Source organism: Montipora capricornis, chromosome 3, assembly GCF_036669925.1.
Source record: "Montipora capricornis isolate CH-2021 chromosome 3, ASM3666992v2, whole genome shotgun sequence".
In the NCBI taxonomy this organism is placed as follows: Eukaryota; Metazoa; Cnidaria; class Anthozoa; order Scleractinia; family Acroporidae; genus Montipora; species Montipora capricornis.
Window position 1 is genome coordinate 25,507,341 of NC_090885.1, and position 18,949 is coordinate 25,526,289.

Below are 18,949 nucleotides of genomic sequence, written 5' to 3' on the forward strand. Positions count from 1 at the left end.
TGGGAACAATGCTCAGATCCTTGGAAGTCTCCAATGTGCAAGTATGTGAAATAATCGTACACAATAAGACGTTGACATACAGTATGTTGTCCAGTATCCGACCACTTCAGTTTTAAACCGCTTTTAAGTCTCCTTCCTTAGCCGCAGAACCAGTGAAATTTGGCCCTACAAAAAATTTGTTCTGTAATATGATGAAAACAAGCTTTGGTTCTCCGACCAGCGAGCCCAGTCTTCGACCACATGAATAACAACATAATAGCCCTTTTCACGGTTAGTTTTTCTCATTTGCATTACAATGTAATCTTACGTGAATGCGAGGCAATTTCGGGTTAAAATTACAAAATAGCCCGAAATTGCCTAACATACATGTTAGAATATATTGTAATGCAAATGAGAAAACCTAACCTTGAAAAGGGCTATTAGACGTAACTTTCGACGGGGAAGAGATGTTTTAGTTCCCTTTTGCTGTTGCAAAGTACTTTAGCATTAGAATTTAGAAAAATATAAATTGACTTAGAAACCGAGCATCGTGAGGAATTCCGTTCCAACGTTTGCTTCCGGTGGTTATTATGCGTGGTTAGTGAAAAGTTGCTGATAATTTTATAATGCTGTTATTTTAGAAACAGTATACCTTTCAAGAAGAATTGTAGGATGTTCTGACTACTTGAATTCTTTGAGAATAGTCACTGCACTTGTATCGAAAGGTTCCTTCAAAAATATCATGATTTACAGACCCTTTCTTCAACTACGATAGTTTTACTGTGCAGTGAAAAGCGGAAACTTAATCATGAAAATTTCAATCACCTGAACAGAACGGTGCCCTCTGCAAAGGATCCTTAAGGTTAAAGCCAGCCAAAACTTGCATCTCAAAGCCTAAATGTTCGTTTTCCTTTCGGTATACTATCTTGCAATTTGCATAGATTTCCTCATTCTCATCCCCTGAGTCCGCTTTTTTCTTTTGGTCAGCGGCCTCAAGAACATGCGCGGACTCTGGCCACAGTCAAAACAAGAACTCGGCAAATCACGGACTTCCAGCTTTTCTGCGCATTCTCAGAAATTTGAAACAATAACGGTCGTCAACGGCTACTAAACAATTATTCCATGAGCGAGCGTTGGATATGAGATGGTAAATAGCCAACGAGGCGCGTAGCGCCGAGTTGGCTATAACCAGTCTCATATCCAACGCGCGCTCATGGAATAATTGTTAAGTAGCGCCTCGTTGGTTTTTTACCATCTCATATCCAACGCGCGTCATGGAATAATTGTTAGGTAGCCGTTATCCAACAAGCGCCAATGGAATACCTGTTTTATTAAATTCCTTAAACTCCAAAAATTTGGAAGTACGAAATACGAGCGAAAAAAGAGAGAAAATCCGAGCGAAATCGAGAAAAACTTCATGAAGATGCGATGTTGTGTAATACATTGTGGTCAGACAGACGTAGGGTCATCACAAAAACATTTCTTGCCTTTTCGCGTACTTCTCAACGTCGGAATTGATCCAAACTTTCACCCCAAAAAAGTTTATTTTCCTTTTTTGGCCTTATTTAAAGAGAAATTTTGTTTTCGGGCGACAAAAAATTAGTTTAGCAACCCTTAGCGCAATCATTTACCATATAAGGTCAGACTAAGGTATATGAGCTGATAACCGAGACTGAGTGAACCAATCAGAGCACGCGAAATGCATTGTCCGAGGTTGAGCATTTAATAAAACATTATACCATTACCATGACTGCGCATATTATTGGTTTTGGCCAGAATCCGTGTTCTTGGTGCTGACCGTCAAAAGAAAAGCGGACTCTAGGGACGAGAATGAGATTTCCAAGTCATGACTATTTTAGTTACTTCGCATGTGCAGATCATCGGGTAAAAAGCGTTCATGATGTGGTGTCGAGCTTCTATTTCTCGCGACTGTGCGCTTGGTGACTTTGAAACATTTCTACGTTGGATTTTAGGCTACGACGGTAAATGGAGGCATGAGTTGGTAGAGTCTCGTAATTATGAGAATCCTTCCAGTCATTAATCAATCAATCAATCAACTATATTTCCTCACATCTTCAACCACGACAGAAAAAAGAAAGATGAGCCGAAATAAAACAATCCTCATCGAAAGAACATAACCCGGAAGAAAAAGCGGGAATCTTCAACATGTTCAATCAATTTTGCCCTTCACTCCTCCCGGAGCATAGGCCACCAATAATAGGTCTCCAGTCTCCTCTTTCCTGGGCTACCCTTTCAGGTTGTTTCCATCTGTGTCCAGTCCTTTTAATGTTCAGTTGACTTCTGATCTTTTAAGTATTTCTTTTCAAATTGTGCATCTCTATATATGTGGTGTGAATAGGTTTGCAAACAATTGTTTTTTTAGTATTTATAAGTGTCTTTATTTTTGTAGCTCCAAGTGTTAGTTTTTCTATTTGGGAGTGCTAGTTCCAAGTTCCAAGTTATCACAGCTAGTTAGTAACAAATTACTGTATAAAAAAACACAAGATGCAAAGCTTAGCCTCTAACTAGATGAGTACAAACGGTTGAGAGTGACAAACCAAGTTAACCATCTGGTTTTCTGGTAGGCTGAATGGTAGGTAGTTGATTGAGTTTAAGGGCCCGATCAAACCTCTTCAACATTTGCTTCAACATCCTTTCGATTTTGTTGAACGATGTTGAATGATGTTGATTGCTGGGGTGGGCAAACGGTTTCAACACGTCACTCAAAATTTGATTCAACAAAGCTCGCGAGAGGCCTTGTATTCCGTCCCAGGCTGCAGCCTCGGTTGTTACTGTGGATACGGACATGATACGTCATTGAGAGACCGATTAGTGCGCATGCTCATACCCAACAATGTTAAAGATGGGGGCAAACGTCTTCAACTTCATTCAACATTCGCGAAAACAAAAGAAATGTTGAATGGTTGTTGATGCAAATATTGAATGACGTGGAAGCTGTTTGCCCCCCTCTTTCAATTGTTGTGCATGCGCGTGCGTGCTAATCGGTCTCTTAATCACGTATCTATGTCCGTATCCATAGCAACAACCGTGGCTGCAGGGCTGAATACAGGGCCTCTGGTAAGGTTTGTTGAATCAAATGTTGGTGATGTGTTGAAGACTTTTGCCTGCCCCAGCAGTCAAGATCTTTCAACATCGTTCAACATCATTCCACAAAATCGAATGGATGTTGAAGCAAATGTTGAAGCCCTGTGCCTGGGCCTTCAGTTATGTCCCCGCAAAAAAAAAAAAAAAAAAAAAAATCAGAAAGATGTTTCAGTCTCATGTTAAGTTATCAGACCCCAACAGTAAAGTGTTATTTTAATTTCGTCTTGGTGTGCATTTCAGGGCAGAGCGTGGTGGTGAACCCAATTGTTCACTTTTGGGTCAGCCTTCGGATTGCAAATGGGTCTCTCCTGAGGAAGACTACTTTAAGTAAGTTGGCTCGAAATAGAAAACGAAACTGACACCTCATAATTTCTACTTCACTTTCGTCAAACTACTTCTACTTCAATCTTTGACAGTCTCCATTGTAATGGGAATTCTAAACTTCCTTAACTTGTCATTTTCCGCTTGGAACAGAGACACTTCAATGTCCTGAGATCTGTGGAGGTAAGAAAGACACAAAGAAGAACCTCTAATCGCAGGGGTGTATGTCGATTCCGGAGTGCGCCATCAGATTTTAGGTTTCATGTCGATACTTTTAATTGCTTAACAATGAAGTGAAGTACCAAGAGTACATTACCCAGGAGTAACAATCTGGTATCAGGTTGTCCTCTTCAGCGTCAGAAAAGTGTATATTTTTAAAACAAGTTTTGCGGGAAAATAAACAATAGACCGATTCAAATCTCCCGGGGTTAAGATTCTTTGTGTACTGTATTTGCATTATAATGTATCATTCACATATTAAATGATATGGTAATACCTGCAACAAAACGTTTAATTCCCAAAGGGGTTTGTTGGTCTCTTGTTTATTTTCCTGCAAAACGTGGTTTAAAAGTGGACACTTTTCTGACGCTGATGGGGACTAGGCTTATACTCTTGGTTGAGTACTTCAGTACATCACGAGCTGCAATCAATTCAGAAATGCAATAACGAAACAGGAAAGCATTTGCTATCTCGTGGTGCCTTACAAAATACTGACTTCTGTTTGTGCGGTGCAGTAGCTCGGGTGCTATTGCTCTTGATTATCCGTCCTCGTTCTCAATTTCGATCTTGATTTGGATTGATACTGTACTAACGGAAATATACTTGTCAACACTCTGGATAATCTCCAAACTCATTTTACCACCTTATCAAACCTGTTATGGCTATTTTTTTCGTTTATCTCGATTAAAGCAACCACGTGCTAAAGCTCTCTCCTGGTATTGACGTTGGTGGCGAAGTCAGGTTTGAACTTGCTATGTGCCTTTTGCTGGGGTGGATTATTGTTTACTTCTGTGTCTGGAAAGGAATCAAGTCTGCCGGCAAGGTGAGAATTCTGTTCATCATCACGCTAATGATACGCGAGCAAAATGCGTGCTTTAAAACTGGTTCCCGCCTTCTTCCGTGCGTAGCGTTCTTTTTTCAGTACATTTGTGCAATTCTCCAATCATAACGAAAGAAAAACCAGTAATTTATTGGGTTTCCTGCAACCTCGTCCCCAGTTTCTTTCTTCTTTCCTTCCCTTTGGAGCAGCCAAGAGAGTGTCAGTACGCAGCTATTACGACGGCTCTCTGGATTACTTCAGAAAACAACTGACACAAAGAACGATACAAAAGAAACAATGGCCGGACCATAACTCTAAAAGCAATAGAGCTGCGTCCTAAAGGGATCCAATGAAATTTGAGATTGTAAAGGGCAGCGTCCTATCTCCCGAGAGAGAGAAATGGATTGGAAGGAGAGAGACCCTGGGAACGAGGTTGGGTGTCCTGTTGCACACTGGATAGCCATCTGTTGACAGCCAGGAGTTGTTTGTTTTCTTTTGTTTTTTCGTCTTTTTTGTGATAATTTTGTGTTGTAATTGATAACTGAAACAAATCATAACTTTAATGAGTGTCACTTTCCATTTCAGGTTGTTTACTTCACTGCAACGTTTCCTTATCTTGTGTTGTTCATTCTGTTGATCCGTGGGGCCACACTGGAAGGTGCTGGCCAAGGTGTAGAGTTCTACCTAAAGCCTGACTTTGAAAAGTTGAAAAGTCCGAAGGTAAAACGCAGGGACTGAGCTTCCATATCCTTCAAATATCATTTAAAACAGTAAAAGTACCTCATGGCAGAATTTCCAGGTCTTACTGAAACAATATACCCAATCAACAACAGGCAACAGGTATGAAAGCGAAATTGTGTCAGAGCAAAGGTTTGAAAGGCAGCCTCCCTGTATCGTATCCCTGACTTCCGTCCGGTTCAGCCCCAGGGACACCCAACGACCAATTTGTTGTAAAATGTATTATTATACCCCAGTTGATGAAAATAAATGTTATTAAGGCATTTTCAGGTGTTTTTCAGTGTTGCTGGGAAAACATTATCTGTTCCTTTTTCCCAGCAAGACACACAAGAAATTTCCCAGCCAGCTGATCAAATTTATTTCCCAGCCAGGAATTCCGCGCGCTTTCAAATCCCTCGATCCAAAACGACCGAACAAAAGCGACAAAACCGGGACAAAACAGGTTTTTTCCGCAAGCGCAATCACTCTGACCAGCCGTCGTATGTTTGGGAGAGGGAAGGGGTTCTTTTTTTTTTTTTTTAGTCGTCCTCAGTCTTCAGAGTTTCTACAGCCAGCTCGGTTTGAAATGCTAGAAAAAGTCAGTAATTCCCAGGCAAAACCTCTAGCAATAACAAAATTTCCCAGCCAGCTCATCGAAACACCTGTATTTTTGCCAGCCAGCAAGATTCCTCTGGGGAACAGATAATTTGAGGAACAGATTCGTTGGGTGCCCCTGAAGCCCGGATATTTCCTGGAATGCACGTAATCAGATGCACGCCAACGAACAAGCATAACGAAGGGTCCCCATGCTCATCTTTACACGTGCTTTTCGCGTGCGCGGAGTTTCCGCGATTCGTTTTCCGGGTTATCCGGAGGCCTGGAACAGGCTATCGATTGTTTGGTTGAGATGAGGTGGCTTAGTCCAAGGCTAGGGTGCCCGTCTTCCAATCACGCTTTGAGTTCTTGATTTGTATTCAAAGGAACTTAATTCTCTCCTACCGGTTGAGGTTCTTAACTCTGTTATGTTTCCCTTGCATAATTGTTTTCGTTAGATTATTGGGGAGCCTGTGGTAGCCTAGCCAACCTTGTTCCCAGTGCTTTTCTCCGCTGAGGAAAAGCCCTGGTAAGGAGGTTGGTAGCTTACCTTGATAGGCAAGTATGCTTTCACTAAAATTAAAGCTTTGGGTCGTTGCTGGGTTCGCTTGGGTTAGGTAGAGTTTGGCTCGGTTGCAGGTTTGTTGAATTTAGTTGCTTGTAAACGGATTTGGTAGTTCAGATGGCTTAAACTTAGTTGGTCTACCATTAAAATTAAATTTTCGATCAATTATTGAAACGCTGTATTTGAGTTAATAGGGAGCTTACGAAACGACGACGCCGACGGCAACGACGACGCTACAAGACAATAGGGAGCTTACGAAACGACGACGCCGACGGCAACGACGACGCTACAAGACAATAGGTTTAGTGAGCAAAAACAATGGCTCTGCACGCTCTGCACGTGCGTTTTACGTTTTGGTGCATTTCTTTGCCGTCATCTCCTAAATGACGACGTGAAATGACTAAATTCAAGGTTCTGTGGAGGACGTTAGCACATGACGATGAATTTTCAGTTCTCTCTCTACGCTTCCAACCCACTCATACCAGTTTAATTCCTTGTCAGTTACTACACATTCTTAACGCGGAACGACATGAAATAGTTTCGTAGTGATATGAATAACGCGGATTTGAATTTTTAAATGAAGTCCTCGTAGCCGTCGTCGTCCTCGTTTCGTAAGCTCCCTATTAGTTGCCTGCTACGACGCAATTATCAAATATTCTTAGTTCAATTTTGCTGGTCTGTTCTCAGGTGTGGGTGGACGCTGCGGGCCAAATTTTCTTCTCGCTCAGTATTGGGTTTGGAGGACTCATCACTTATGGCAGCTACAACAAATTTCACAACAACTGTGAGAAGTAAGTGAACTGCTCATCTCTTTCATAAGTTATAAACGTAATTTCTCCTTTGCACCAGTTTTTTTCTCTCCTCATCCGTTTCGGCATTACCGGTCCCACCTCTTGCTTTTGACAAATTCCTGATATTGTTTTGCAGAGATACGCTAATTGTTTCGTTGATCAATTGCGGCACGAGCCTCTTCGCTGGATTTGTGATATTCACCATGATGGGTTTCATGGCCAACAACTTAAGTGTCGACGTACCTGAAGTGGTGAAAGGAGGTAATTTTGTTTTTCTAGTGAAGTACACACCTAGTGGATCTCCATACAATACCTTTTTCCTTCATGTAAATCGTTTTGGTCCGTCAAGTTTGACACTGTGAAAAGTAGCGCAAAAAAGCGATCCCGCGAATACTAAGAGTCTCCTCGAGTGCTCGTCAAAATTCCCAACGTACTCTAGCAATAATAAGGGAAACTCCTATTTCTACGTTCAACACTCGTTTATTATCCCCTCAACGAGGTTTTTTTTGTTATTTGCAGGTCCAGGTTTAGCTTTTATAGCTTATCCTGAGGGTATCAAACAGATGCCTGCCTCCCCGTTCTGGGCGTTTATCTTCTTTTTTATGTTGTTTAATCTTGGATTAGACAGTCAGGTAAATCAGTACCATGATTTCGCTACTTCTCATTAACAATGTTATCATACGATTGTTGGTGTGAAGTTCATGAACAAGTCTTTGATCTCCGTTGCATTATCCCTACCATACTTATGAGAAATGGCAATAACATGCATATCCCTACCCTTACAGCAGTTGTTCAATTTTCCTTATTGAAGGCATTCTTTGGGAATCCCAATCCGAAATGTAATAATTTCATGTTAAGCTTTCCCAATTACAAGTTTCCCATCCTGAATGGCTCCCTAACTCTTTAAAATCATCAGTCCAAAAGAATTTGTTTTGGCTGCATCTTTATTTGCAAATGACCGTCAATAAATGAATTCCTTTTCTCAAAAACAAATGAAAAGCAAGTCATCACAGTCTCACTTTGCTAAATCCAACCATCTGTTGATTTTTTTTTTTTAAGTTTGTGGGAGTCGAGACTTGTACTACGGTATTGGCCGACTGGAAACCAGGCTTCCGTCGTTACAAAGCGGTCATCACATTGGGTTTCTGTGTCGTGTGCTATATACTTGGATTAGCTCACGTGACCAAGGTAAGGTGAAAGGACGCAGAGATCTGAGTACTAGTCAACTCTAGTGCTTGATTAAGGGTGCTTTCCACTTTTCCTGACCATCAGGTCGGAGGCCAGTGGAACTAACCAAGGAAAAATGGAATGACGTTTTTCATCAAAAGTCAATTTTCAACCGGAACGAAGCGTTCCATTTACGTTTCGAGCGAAAGTTCGGTTACATAACAATGAAGTAGGACTGGAAACGGGAATTTTTGTAAATGGAACGGAACGTTTCGGTCGGACCGGACCGACCGGTCAAAGAGGACCACCTCCAGAGGTGGTCCCAAATATTCCGGTCGGACCGAACCGAAAGGGACCTTTCCATTTGACTTCAGCCCGAAATATCCGGAAATTTTGGCTTAATGGAAAGCACAACTACATTTACCTGATCACGATCTTGGTATCTAACACCGAAACACATTACCGATGCAAAAATACTAATCAACAGAAAAAATATTTTGGGAACAAAAGACTCATGCCTACTGGAACTATTCTTATGCAGCGTTACGATAAACTAGGATTAATGCCATGACAAGCTTACTAGAAGATTACCGTTCATCCATGTTTAATCTCAAGTCCAGGAGGATAGTCAAGACTCTTCCTTGCTGGACATCAAACTCCCGATTTCGAAATCTGTTTTTTACGCCGCCTTGAAAACCTCGCCGGAGAGAATAAATAAAACAATTATCACTTCATTATTGTCGCAATCTTACAAACATTTTTGGTTCGTAAGGCAAAAACCACTCGCAGCGTAGTACCGAACGCCATCTTCCCCCGCATGACACCGACTCCTGGAATCGACCCGGAACACATGCATATTATCACTGCGCAAAACCTGCTCCTCAAAGAAAATGAAAGGATTTTGTGCAGTGTTGTTAATTTCCTTTCTTGGTCATAATGCAGGGTGGAATGTACGTGTTTCAAATGTTTGATTACCAAGCCGGTGGAATATCCCTGGTCTTGATTGCTCTGCTTGAAGTAGTGGGCGTTGGTTGGTTTTACGGTGAGTGAGAAAAGTTGGTAAACTGAAACCGTTGGAAATGCATACGACCAGAATATCCAACGTCGCCGGTTCTACCATTTTGTTATTGAGCCCACCACTTCCCTCGAACTTCCGGCATAGCCTAGGCAGTCGACCTTTACGTCCTCTGGATCCATGAGAGCCGAAAGACGAAAGTACATTGGACTAAAACGCCTAAGAACAGACTGTAAACGATACCCTTGGGACACATTTGACCCCGGCTCCGGGAATCGAACCCGGGATTTGTACTTGAGAGGGGGCCCGTCTCATTGATGCTATATCCCCTCTCTTTTCATTCCTCCAAGGTCACTAGGAAAAATCGATTAATTAAAACTGTCGGGATTTCTATTGGACATCCATTGTTCAAAATAAGGCAGTTGGCTCAAACGGATTGGATAGGAACAAAGAAAATGTTGGTTCGCATTTCAGAGTTCATACAAACACCCAGGAATTTTTAGTTCCTTTTGCCCTGAAAATGTGGTCTCTATAATGGAGGTACGAATGTACACTTTTCATTCCTTTACCGTGTAAATTTACCATGACCATTTGCCAGTTTCCTGTCTTTAATCATGTTTTATGCTAATTGGTCTTTTGTGTTTTGTTTCTGTTGCCTCTTTCTCTTAAAGGGACCGAGCAATTTTGCACGGACATCGAGAACATGATTGGCCACCGCCCCAACATGTATTACCGCTTGTGTTGGAAGTACATCTCCCCCCTCATTATTGGTGTAAGCAGTTTATTGTACCGTCTTGTGCTGTATTATGTCATTTGTCTTGTTTACGATCCAGCACTAACAATCTCAGTGCATGTCCGTTATGGGGAATTAGCTTGGAACTTTGCTTTATTTTACAAACCCAGCCCAGAGTGGACTCGAGTTCAAGCCTTTTTAGTTTAGAGTGGTTAGCTCATTGTTGCGTGGCTTTGTGTTGCGGTGAACGAGCGCAGTACCGAGCGTGAGTCACTTACAACAAGATAAAGACGAGCGGGAAACAAACAGCATGGTTCATGTTATATCTCATGAATACTAATATACCTATACGCCGCAAGGTATGTTGGGACTTTTGCGTTCGCCATGTTGTCTATTAAAGTTAGTTCAGTGCATACACTTCGTACATTTTTCGATGCTACTTCTCATTCTTCGACCCCAATACACCACAGTTCATCCGATCAAGTTTGGTTGAAGAATAGTCTCTTCTCTCTCGCCTTTTTCAGCAAGTCCCACGCCCTTAGCCAGCCAATGGCGATACCTTTTGAAAGAAATCAAAGTCCTCCTTGGTGTTATGAAATATTGTCTTATTTCTTTGTTTTCATTGTTTTCACTTCAGGTTATCTTCATTTGGTTCTGTGTGGATTGGACCGGTATAAGTTATGCTGGTTACAAGTACCCCCCGTGGGCGGAATTCGTAGGATGGATGCTTTGCATAGTCTCCATTATGTGTGTCCCAGGATATGCCTTGCATCGATACCTGAAACTTCCGTATGGATCGTTTGCGGAGGTAACAAACAATGCTCTCTTGTTGGTTTCGGGAAGGCTGATGCCAGAGACGAGGAGGGAGGAAATAGTAGCACCGTGACTAATTTGTACCCTGGCCATTTGGCAGAGCTGAAGAATAACAGTGTTAAAGAATATAGCAATTACTTGTGCCTCTTTTCTTCTCGTTTTTAATGGTGTGATTCTTTGTGTGTGGAGAATCGCCAGCCATATCCTAGAACAATGTATTTTTTCAGGGGAGTCGGGACTGCTTAGCGGTTATCAACCGCGCCTTCCACCTCCGCGACCTGGGTTCAACCCTCGGCCCCGAGGTCCTGGGCTTAGTTTCAGTCGATCTCAATCTGACTCCGAGGGTTTTTCTCCTTGTACTCCGGTTTTCCTCCCTCATCAAAATCGACTCACTCAATTACATCCGCCTGCTGGCGGATACCCTCGATGGGGACAACCTGTCATATCCTTTCCTTTCATTGAATGAATAACATAGAATTAAAATAAATTATTCATTTTTCCTGTAGCGTTTCCGCACAATCCTTCTTCCTGACCGTGAAGTATTGAGCAAGATTGAAGAAAAATATGGTATCGTACGCAAGTAAGTGAAATACCCACTGCATCGTACGAAAGACGACTTCTGGTCAGGCAGTAATTCTTCTATGACCTTTATGGGAAATCTTTCGTACTTGACAAGCAATTACGAATCAACTGTACAAACTGACCTGAAAGCTGGGATGTTTTAATACTCAGACAGCATAGAATACAACGCGTGTTGATTGGCATATAGGGGATAGTCATTTGGTTAATCCAGTGAAATGCGTTGTATCGAGTTCAACGTTTTTCGGCTGCATCTGAACGAATCGGGAGGTGTGTGGGTGACGCCCATAACCACTAAACTTCTAAGTCATTTTAGAAGTTTGCAAAACACGCATATCGATTCAACGAATTTAATTTAACCCTAAGCTTTTTTTTTCTGTTTATTTTGCAGATATAAGTATGAGCCATGAATTTTCATGTGACCAAGGACACTGAAGTTTAGAATTGGCGCTGCTAGATTACTGCTAGGTTTATACATACAAACTTATCATTGCTGAACTAAAGGGAAAATAAGGATTATACATACAAACTTATTATACATACAAACTTATGATTGGTGAACTAAAGGGAAAATAAGGATTATGGAGAGGTACACAGACCGGATCCCGCTTTTGGCAAATGTGAATTCAATGTGAGAGAGTAAATTTCATGTGACTTTTTTGGCTCAATAAAAATGTAAAATTCTTTCCAGAGACGTTCGCATTCGTTCAATATAGGGAAGCAAACTTCTGTTTGATATTTAAAAAGAACTTTAGGAACTAAATTGCAGTCATATCCTCTGTTTTCCTTCTCTATATTTTATTTTCTCTTGGTAAAACCCTGGCTAATTAAGGTATTAAATTCGTCTCCGTCTAGACCAACTTATCTTATCTTTGTGTGATCACCAGTCCTTCGCGCATGTCTCGGCCAACAAAAGCTGTATAAAAGCCCCATGTATTCTGTTTCGAGATTGTGGATGAAGTTGAGCATCGAGCTGAAAATATTTGTCATTTTAATAATCAGATGACAAACGCTTCTTTCTTACTGTGTAATAACACAAAGGGGTGCGAAAGTCGTGAAAAGTCACCGGTTATTTTTTTCATTGGTTGGTCATTTCGCTGTTTTCTGTAGTCAATAGATTTAGTTGGTGCCTCTTAGACCGTAAAGTAAGAAAAACACGGCCGGGAATTCTTGCGATTCCTTGCATTTCTGGACACAAGTAGGAAAAATTAACCAATTGGTATCGTAAGCTTAGGCTTTATTTAATTTAGAATTGTAACATTGAGAAGCATTAAAAGCAATTTTAGTGTATCAGTGTTTTTGTCATGGATGGGGATGGTGGGCGTAACCAAGGATATAACACCTATAAGCACTTTTTGTCAGAATACAGTATATTTTTAGAACACCCGTTCCCTCGAAAATTATTTGTCATGTCCCTGAAAAAGATATGGCAGAAACGTGTGACACGGCTTCTTCTGGTTGGTTAAAATTGGTGGCCCTTTGTTTGTTTCGGGCTCAAAGTTCAATAAATCCATTTGCGACTGTGCTGGGGCAAGACCGCAAAGTGATAGATCAACACTCAATAAGAAATTATGAGCTGTCAAGAGCTTTGGCCTCAGGTGAGCCTGGAAATTTTCGATAAGCCAGTCTCTTTTTTTCGACTCGGGTATAATGACACCTTTCCCACTTTATCGCATTTTATGTTAACATTTTCATAAACGCCCACACGTATCCGGATATTTTTTACGTATCCAGTGAATCCGATATGGGAAAGAGCAACTTTTTGAATCTACTCTCCAGAGTGGAAAGTTTTGAATACGCAACGAATTTGGAATCGTGTGGACGGTCGATTCCGGATATTTTCAAATCCGAGGACGCTCTAGTCCCCAGGGCCGCCCGACCTTCTTAGCCGTTAGAGGCTGTGCACGAGAACCAGTTGGCTTGGAGACCCAGTATTTCGGTCACCCTGTGTCTCCATGGCAACCCATTCTCTACCTTGAATTAACGATTATCGTTAATTCTTAATTTGCTCTGAATTTACTATTATCGTTAATTTATAAGACTGAAAGCTTGATATGGATTATGGGAAATGGTAATATATTTTTCAAAAGACAACTCAAGTGTATGGAAGTAGGACTCGAACCTGGGAATGTTCATTATTAACCCGTCACCTAATCACTTGACCACCGCACCGCCAGCTGCTCAGGAGCAATATTTTAAACACTATTTGATAATGCTGTGTTATCAAACGACAACAAACAATATTACACACTGCAAAGGTCGCTTTCCAAACTTCACGACAAAGCTACACATTTTAAATCCAAGCTTAGGCTTAAATTATTAATCTAGCCTAGGCCAAATATTTTTTCAGCGGCGATAATCTATGGCAGACTTTAAAAAATGATTTTTTTAAAGCGCGGTGTATTGATCTTCTGTGGCGAAGCGGAAAGAAGCGGTTCCTATGCAGTAAAAGCTCCAGGTTCGAATCCAGCACGGATATGATTTTTTTTTAAATTTCCTTATTTTCTCTGCTACCACAAGTCCTGGGATCGGACACAGTGTCCTAAATTAACGATAATAGTAAATTGAAAGCAAATTAAGAACTAACGATAACCGTTAATTTAGAGAAGAGATCATGTTGCAACCTCCAGAGCCAACTGGTTCTCGTGCTCAGACTCTAGCGGCAAAGAGGGCCGGGGTGGCTCTGGGGACGAGAATGATCCGATGGCGTTAGCAACTGTTGCAACACGATCTCTTCCTCAAATGAAGGATTATTCTTCATTATCAGTTCGCCTTAAAATCATAGTTTTTTTTTAACACTCTGTCTCAGGATTTGTGGTAGCAAATAAAAAGAAAAGTTGGCAAAAAGAATACGTAATTTGACCTAATTGAAACAAGTAAATGTCTTGTAATTAAGCAAGTAGAGTTCCTGAAAAGTAGGATCTGTATGAGCATCATAATTGGACCTGCTTATTATCGTTATCGCTCGTTTTTGTAAAAATAACGATTCGCTTTAAGACTACTTTTGTCGGTGGATCCCCAAACTAAGTTACAATAGTATAGAAATGGTAGGATTATAGAGTTGTATAGGGTACGAAGAGAAACTTTAGAAAGAAAGAAAGAAAGAAAGCAAGAAAGAGAGAGAGAGAGAGAGAGAGAGAGAGAGAGAGAGAGAGAGAGAGAGAGAGAGAGAGAGAGAGAGAGCTAGACGTATTGTCACTTTTGTAACCAAAATATGGCACTTCCGTAACGTAAATGGCACTCATGTAACTCGTTTGACACTTAAGTAACTTGGCACTTTGGTAACAATGGCACTTAAGTAACATGAAGCGGCGCTTTGGTATCACTATGGCACTTACGTAACATTTATGGCACTTTTGTAACCACTTATCAAGATGTCATTTTTGGCACTTCTGTAACTAATTCCTTATTTTGACTATTTTCCTTAACAAATCCAATAGGTATTGTTACAGTTTCAAATTTCATTTAAAAGAGAAAAGTTTCCCAACCCAACCCTTACCTCGTAGTCTTGTATTCTCGCGTCCTAAAGTTATTAATATTAAAATATTGTGCGCTACACCACTTGGCTGAGCATTTTGAAGCAGGGTTTCATTGGTGGTGTGTGAATCCGGTAAAAAATCCAAGCAATCGCTGATTACGAAATTAACTTTGAAAAAAACTTTAAAATGTGAACTTTACTGCAAAACATATTGCTTCTTTTGTCATGTTGTTTGGTGGATAAACATGCACCCTAGATGCAAGCCTGAAAATGGGATGACTAAGTCTTACATATTTTTTTCCCTTGATCATTGTTACAAATGTACTTAAAATACATTTCAAGCCCGATTTGTTTTTATAAGCATCAATCCATGCATAAAATCCAAGCATCTTTTTTTTCACGACCGAGTCAGAAGGGGAGTGGGTCTATTCCTGTTTTGACGTCACAAACTTATTTACATTGCATTAACTCTTTGTAAAAATGCATGCAACGTAGATTGTGACGTCAAAACAGGAATAGACCCACTCCCCTTCTGACTCGGTCGTGAAGGTTATCTGGGTTATTGTTACTGAAAACGTTTTTTTTTTTGTTTGTACTCGTAATTATAGGTCTTGTGTCATTTTCTTAGTCTAGGAGAGTAACTCTTGATGCTGAAGTCTAAGAGCAGAGATCTTAAAACCACCCACAATGCCCTTCGGGGCCTGCCTGTTTGCGTTCTTTTCCTTCTGTCTCTAAACACCTGAAAATGGAATCTCACGAACAAGTCGTCATTTACATTAATCTGAAATGCTAAAATGATAACTATTTAATGCTACTTACATGAACTAATGTCAAACGAAAAAGGTGTGTTTAATACCTTTGGTCATCATTCTCAGATGAGGAAACCTTTCCAAAGTTAACAGCGTCGGACATTTGCCTACTTTTCAAGGGTAATTGAAGGCGAAATGAAGGATTTTTTTGTTGCACAAGTGCAAGTCATTACGGATTGAAAGTGATTTTAGAGTCATGTAGCAGCTCTCATAACGTATAACGTGATTGGTTTGCAACCCTAGCCAAAAACAAAGACTAAACAATTGAAACAATGACCTAGACTTAAAAACAATAGAAGCTGCTTACAATACCAAACAATAGCAGCTTACGAGAGCTGCTACACTACTGGATTTTAGGACATATGACTCCTATTATTGTTGTTGTTGTCCATTCTTCAATGTCTAAGATGACCATGGCTTCGAGTCAAAGGGAAGAGCGGTGGATGTGGGTCTGGAGGTAACTGGCGAGGCCAATCCGGGCCCTGAAGGATCGCCCACACGTAGGACACGTGTGGGTGGGTGCTGTTCGGACAGCAGGCTTTCGTTGCGCCTCGGTGATGCGCCTTGCTTCGGCTGCATAACTACTTTGGAAGTCGGCTGTCTGACACTCTGAACACATGGCCTGCCCACCTAACGTGGACTTTCTGCAGGTTGCTGTAGACTCTGCAAAGGCCAGCCCGTTCCAGAACCTCCGTGACTTTGTCCTGCCATCAGGTGTGGAGAGGTCTGCTGAGATGTGGAAGTGGTTGAACTGTTTAGCGTGTCTGCTGTAGACAATTCAAGTCTCGCAGGCACAAAGGAAGGTGGTTAGAACCACTGCATAGTCGACCTTCAGCTTGGTGATACGTCTGAGTTTTCTCCATCCCCAGATGTTCAGAGTTTATCAAAAGCAGTGCTGGCCTTGCCGGGCAATCCTGTTGTTGACTTCAGCATCTATGTTCACTGCACGAGAAAGTGTACTACTCAGGTAGATGAAGTTTTCGACTGCCTGGAGGTTATCCCTTCACCGTTATGCGTGGCTCCTGGTATGTCTTTCCTAGTGCAGCCTGGTACATAACATCGGCCTTCTTGTAGCTGATGTTGAGTCCAAAATGGTCGCAGGCTTGTGCGAAGCAGTCCATTTCATGCGGCATCTTCTGCTCTGCACTGGTGTTGAGTGCACAGTCATCAGCAAAGAAGAGTCTTTGATCACAGTCTCTTTCACCTTTGTAACAACCTACGGGCATCTGAGGTTGAACGATTTAGCTACAGTCCTTTAGCAGATGGGGATTCCATTTCGCTTTCACGGAAGGCATCTGTCAGTATTAAAGACGCTAATACCAGCATGATTAATGAAAGTGCACTCTTAAAGGCCAGGCACAATTTACTAGTAAATAAAGCTTGATTCCAACCATTCTATTTAGCGCCTGATAGCATGACATCATCTGGTAAGGACCGGTAAGTGTATATTCCTACTTGTAAAGTAAACACAAGGTAGGAAACAATTCTAGTTCTTGTCATTTCGCTCATATGCAATCCTTTTATCAAATTTTATTTTCGGCCTTTTCAGCACTTTGAATTAAGAAAAACTAGAAACATGCCAAGTGGTTAAACTGAAGCCCTAATTAATACTAAAAGCCAAATTCAGCCCAAGTAAGGACTTCCTGAAATGTAAGACGAATATCAGCGTACGCAGCTTTTTGCGCGTCGTTTTGAAGGCCTGCTACCGAAAATACAGTTCCAGTAGTTGTCTAAGGCCTTTAAGCTGCTATTCACAAAAGAAACGACTAACAATAATAATTATAATAATAATCTTAATAAGTAATGGTTAATCTTTCTATTGGCATTTAAAAATTAATCTGTAAAATTAAAAATCAAGACCACATTGGGACACTGTAGCTTAAATCTGGGCGTGGCCGGTAACACGTGGCCTTCCTTTACCTTGACACGCCCTTGTCAATTACACATGTCAAAAGCACCTGTTGTCATGTTTAAATATTTAAATTTTGTAATTGCACTTTAACTATTCCTGATTTTTTGAAAAGGAATCCTGCCATAATTAGTGCATCTTACCGTCCATAATGCAGCACTCTCTGCTCACATAAGCCCACCACTTAATTTTGCACAAACTATTGCCCAAGTAACCCATGCTGGAACTGCGACACTGGCGCATTCTCTTAAAGTAACTGTACTCAGTACTCTGGTAGTTAAAGCAGTGAGACAGCCATGAGCCAATGCTGAGACCAAAAAAACTTCCCCGGCTTAAAACACACCCCCAAAGGCAATACCCAAATGAAGGTAACAGTGGCTCTTGCTGCGAATTATATACAATTAGAAATTCGCAATGCAGCTAAAACGTTAAAAATCTACACTTAAAAGGCTAGTTTCAAATGGGTTTGAATCCCAATAAAGAAAGGAAACTCAAGATATGATTCATTGAAAGACTTGCGGTGTCACGTGCGGTGTCACGTGCGTACATGCGGTAGGTAATTGCAAATTAAATTATTCTCAGACCCAAGACAATGCGAGGCACAAGCTTAAAACTCACACATAATAAAACATGGACTATGTCTTACCATCAAATGAAATTTCATTCCTATTGAATTAATTCAAGTGGAATGGTGCCCAAGCAAAAGTCTCAACCAAAAAACACATTTGCCATTTTTGAACGCTAAAATGGTGGGTTCGGGAAAATGGCCATAAAAGCCCTTAAACATGAGATATCGATAAAGAAATTTAGGGACAAACAGACCTTGAATAGGGCTATAAACCGGGTAAATTTTAGGTTCCTACAAGAAATACCAAAAGCGCAATGGGTATATTACCTTTGCAAACGGCAACATGGCCTTAAAATTACTTGCCGAATTGGACTTCAGTTAACATCGATCATAAAAAGTATACGCTTTTACGGCATATTCTTTCGGCGTTCAAAACAGCGATTGTTAAATTATGGTGGCAAGAGGGTGAACGGGGTGAACTTTATTAAGGACGGAAATATCTATCGGTTGCCAGTGAAATTGGTTTTTACCACTTAATTCTGATCGTTACCACCACGTGTGGCACATCTGTAACATTTCATGTTAAAGAGCGCAATAAAAAGACGGAAAATTATCGAATCAACCCCAAAACTGGGCAGAACATTGAAACTATCATAAACAAGCAGTGCAACGCTTTTTTCCTCATTTCCAACGTTTTTGAGGGGGTCAAATTTGATAGGAGACAAAAGGTTACAAAAGTGGTGACAATACGTCTAGAGAGAGAGAGA

At 41.0% G+C, this 18,949-nt stretch overlaps 1 protein-coding gene across 1 annotated transcript in view; it reads left to right on the forward strand.

Annotated features, from left to right (window-relative positions):
• The window catches only part of LOC138042664 (sodium- and chloride-dependent GABA transporter 1-like), a 25,526-nt gene extending 12,818 nt beyond the window's left edge, over window positions 1-12,708 (forward strand). The window contains exons 4-16 of the mRNA XM_068888613.1: window positions 1-41; window positions 3,325-3,411; window positions 4,315-4,447; window positions 5,030-5,164; window positions 7,008-7,111; window positions 7,248-7,372; window positions 7,631-7,743; window positions 8,171-8,299; window positions 9,221-9,320; window positions 9,965-10,065; window positions 10,664-10,834; window positions 11,346-11,419; window positions 11,810-12,708. The exon at window positions 1-41 is cut by the window's left edge and continues 110 nt beyond it. Coding sequence (XP_068744714.1) covers window positions 1-41; window positions 3,325-3,411; window positions 4,315-4,447; window positions 5,030-5,164; window positions 7,008-7,111; window positions 7,248-7,372; window positions 7,631-7,743; window positions 8,171-8,299; window positions 9,221-9,320; window positions 9,965-10,065; window positions 10,664-10,834; window positions 11,346-11,419; window positions 11,810-11,828 — 1,332 coding nt within the window. The 3' untranslated portion in view covers window positions 11,829-12,708. The remainder of the gene's footprint in view (window positions 42-3,324; window positions 3,412-4,314; window positions 4,448-5,029; window positions 5,165-7,007; window positions 7,112-7,247; window positions 7,373-7,630; window positions 7,744-8,170; window positions 8,300-9,220; window positions 9,321-9,964; window positions 10,066-10,663; window positions 10,835-11,345; window positions 11,420-11,809) is intronic.
• Window positions 12,709-18,949: the final 6,241 nt, after the last annotated feature.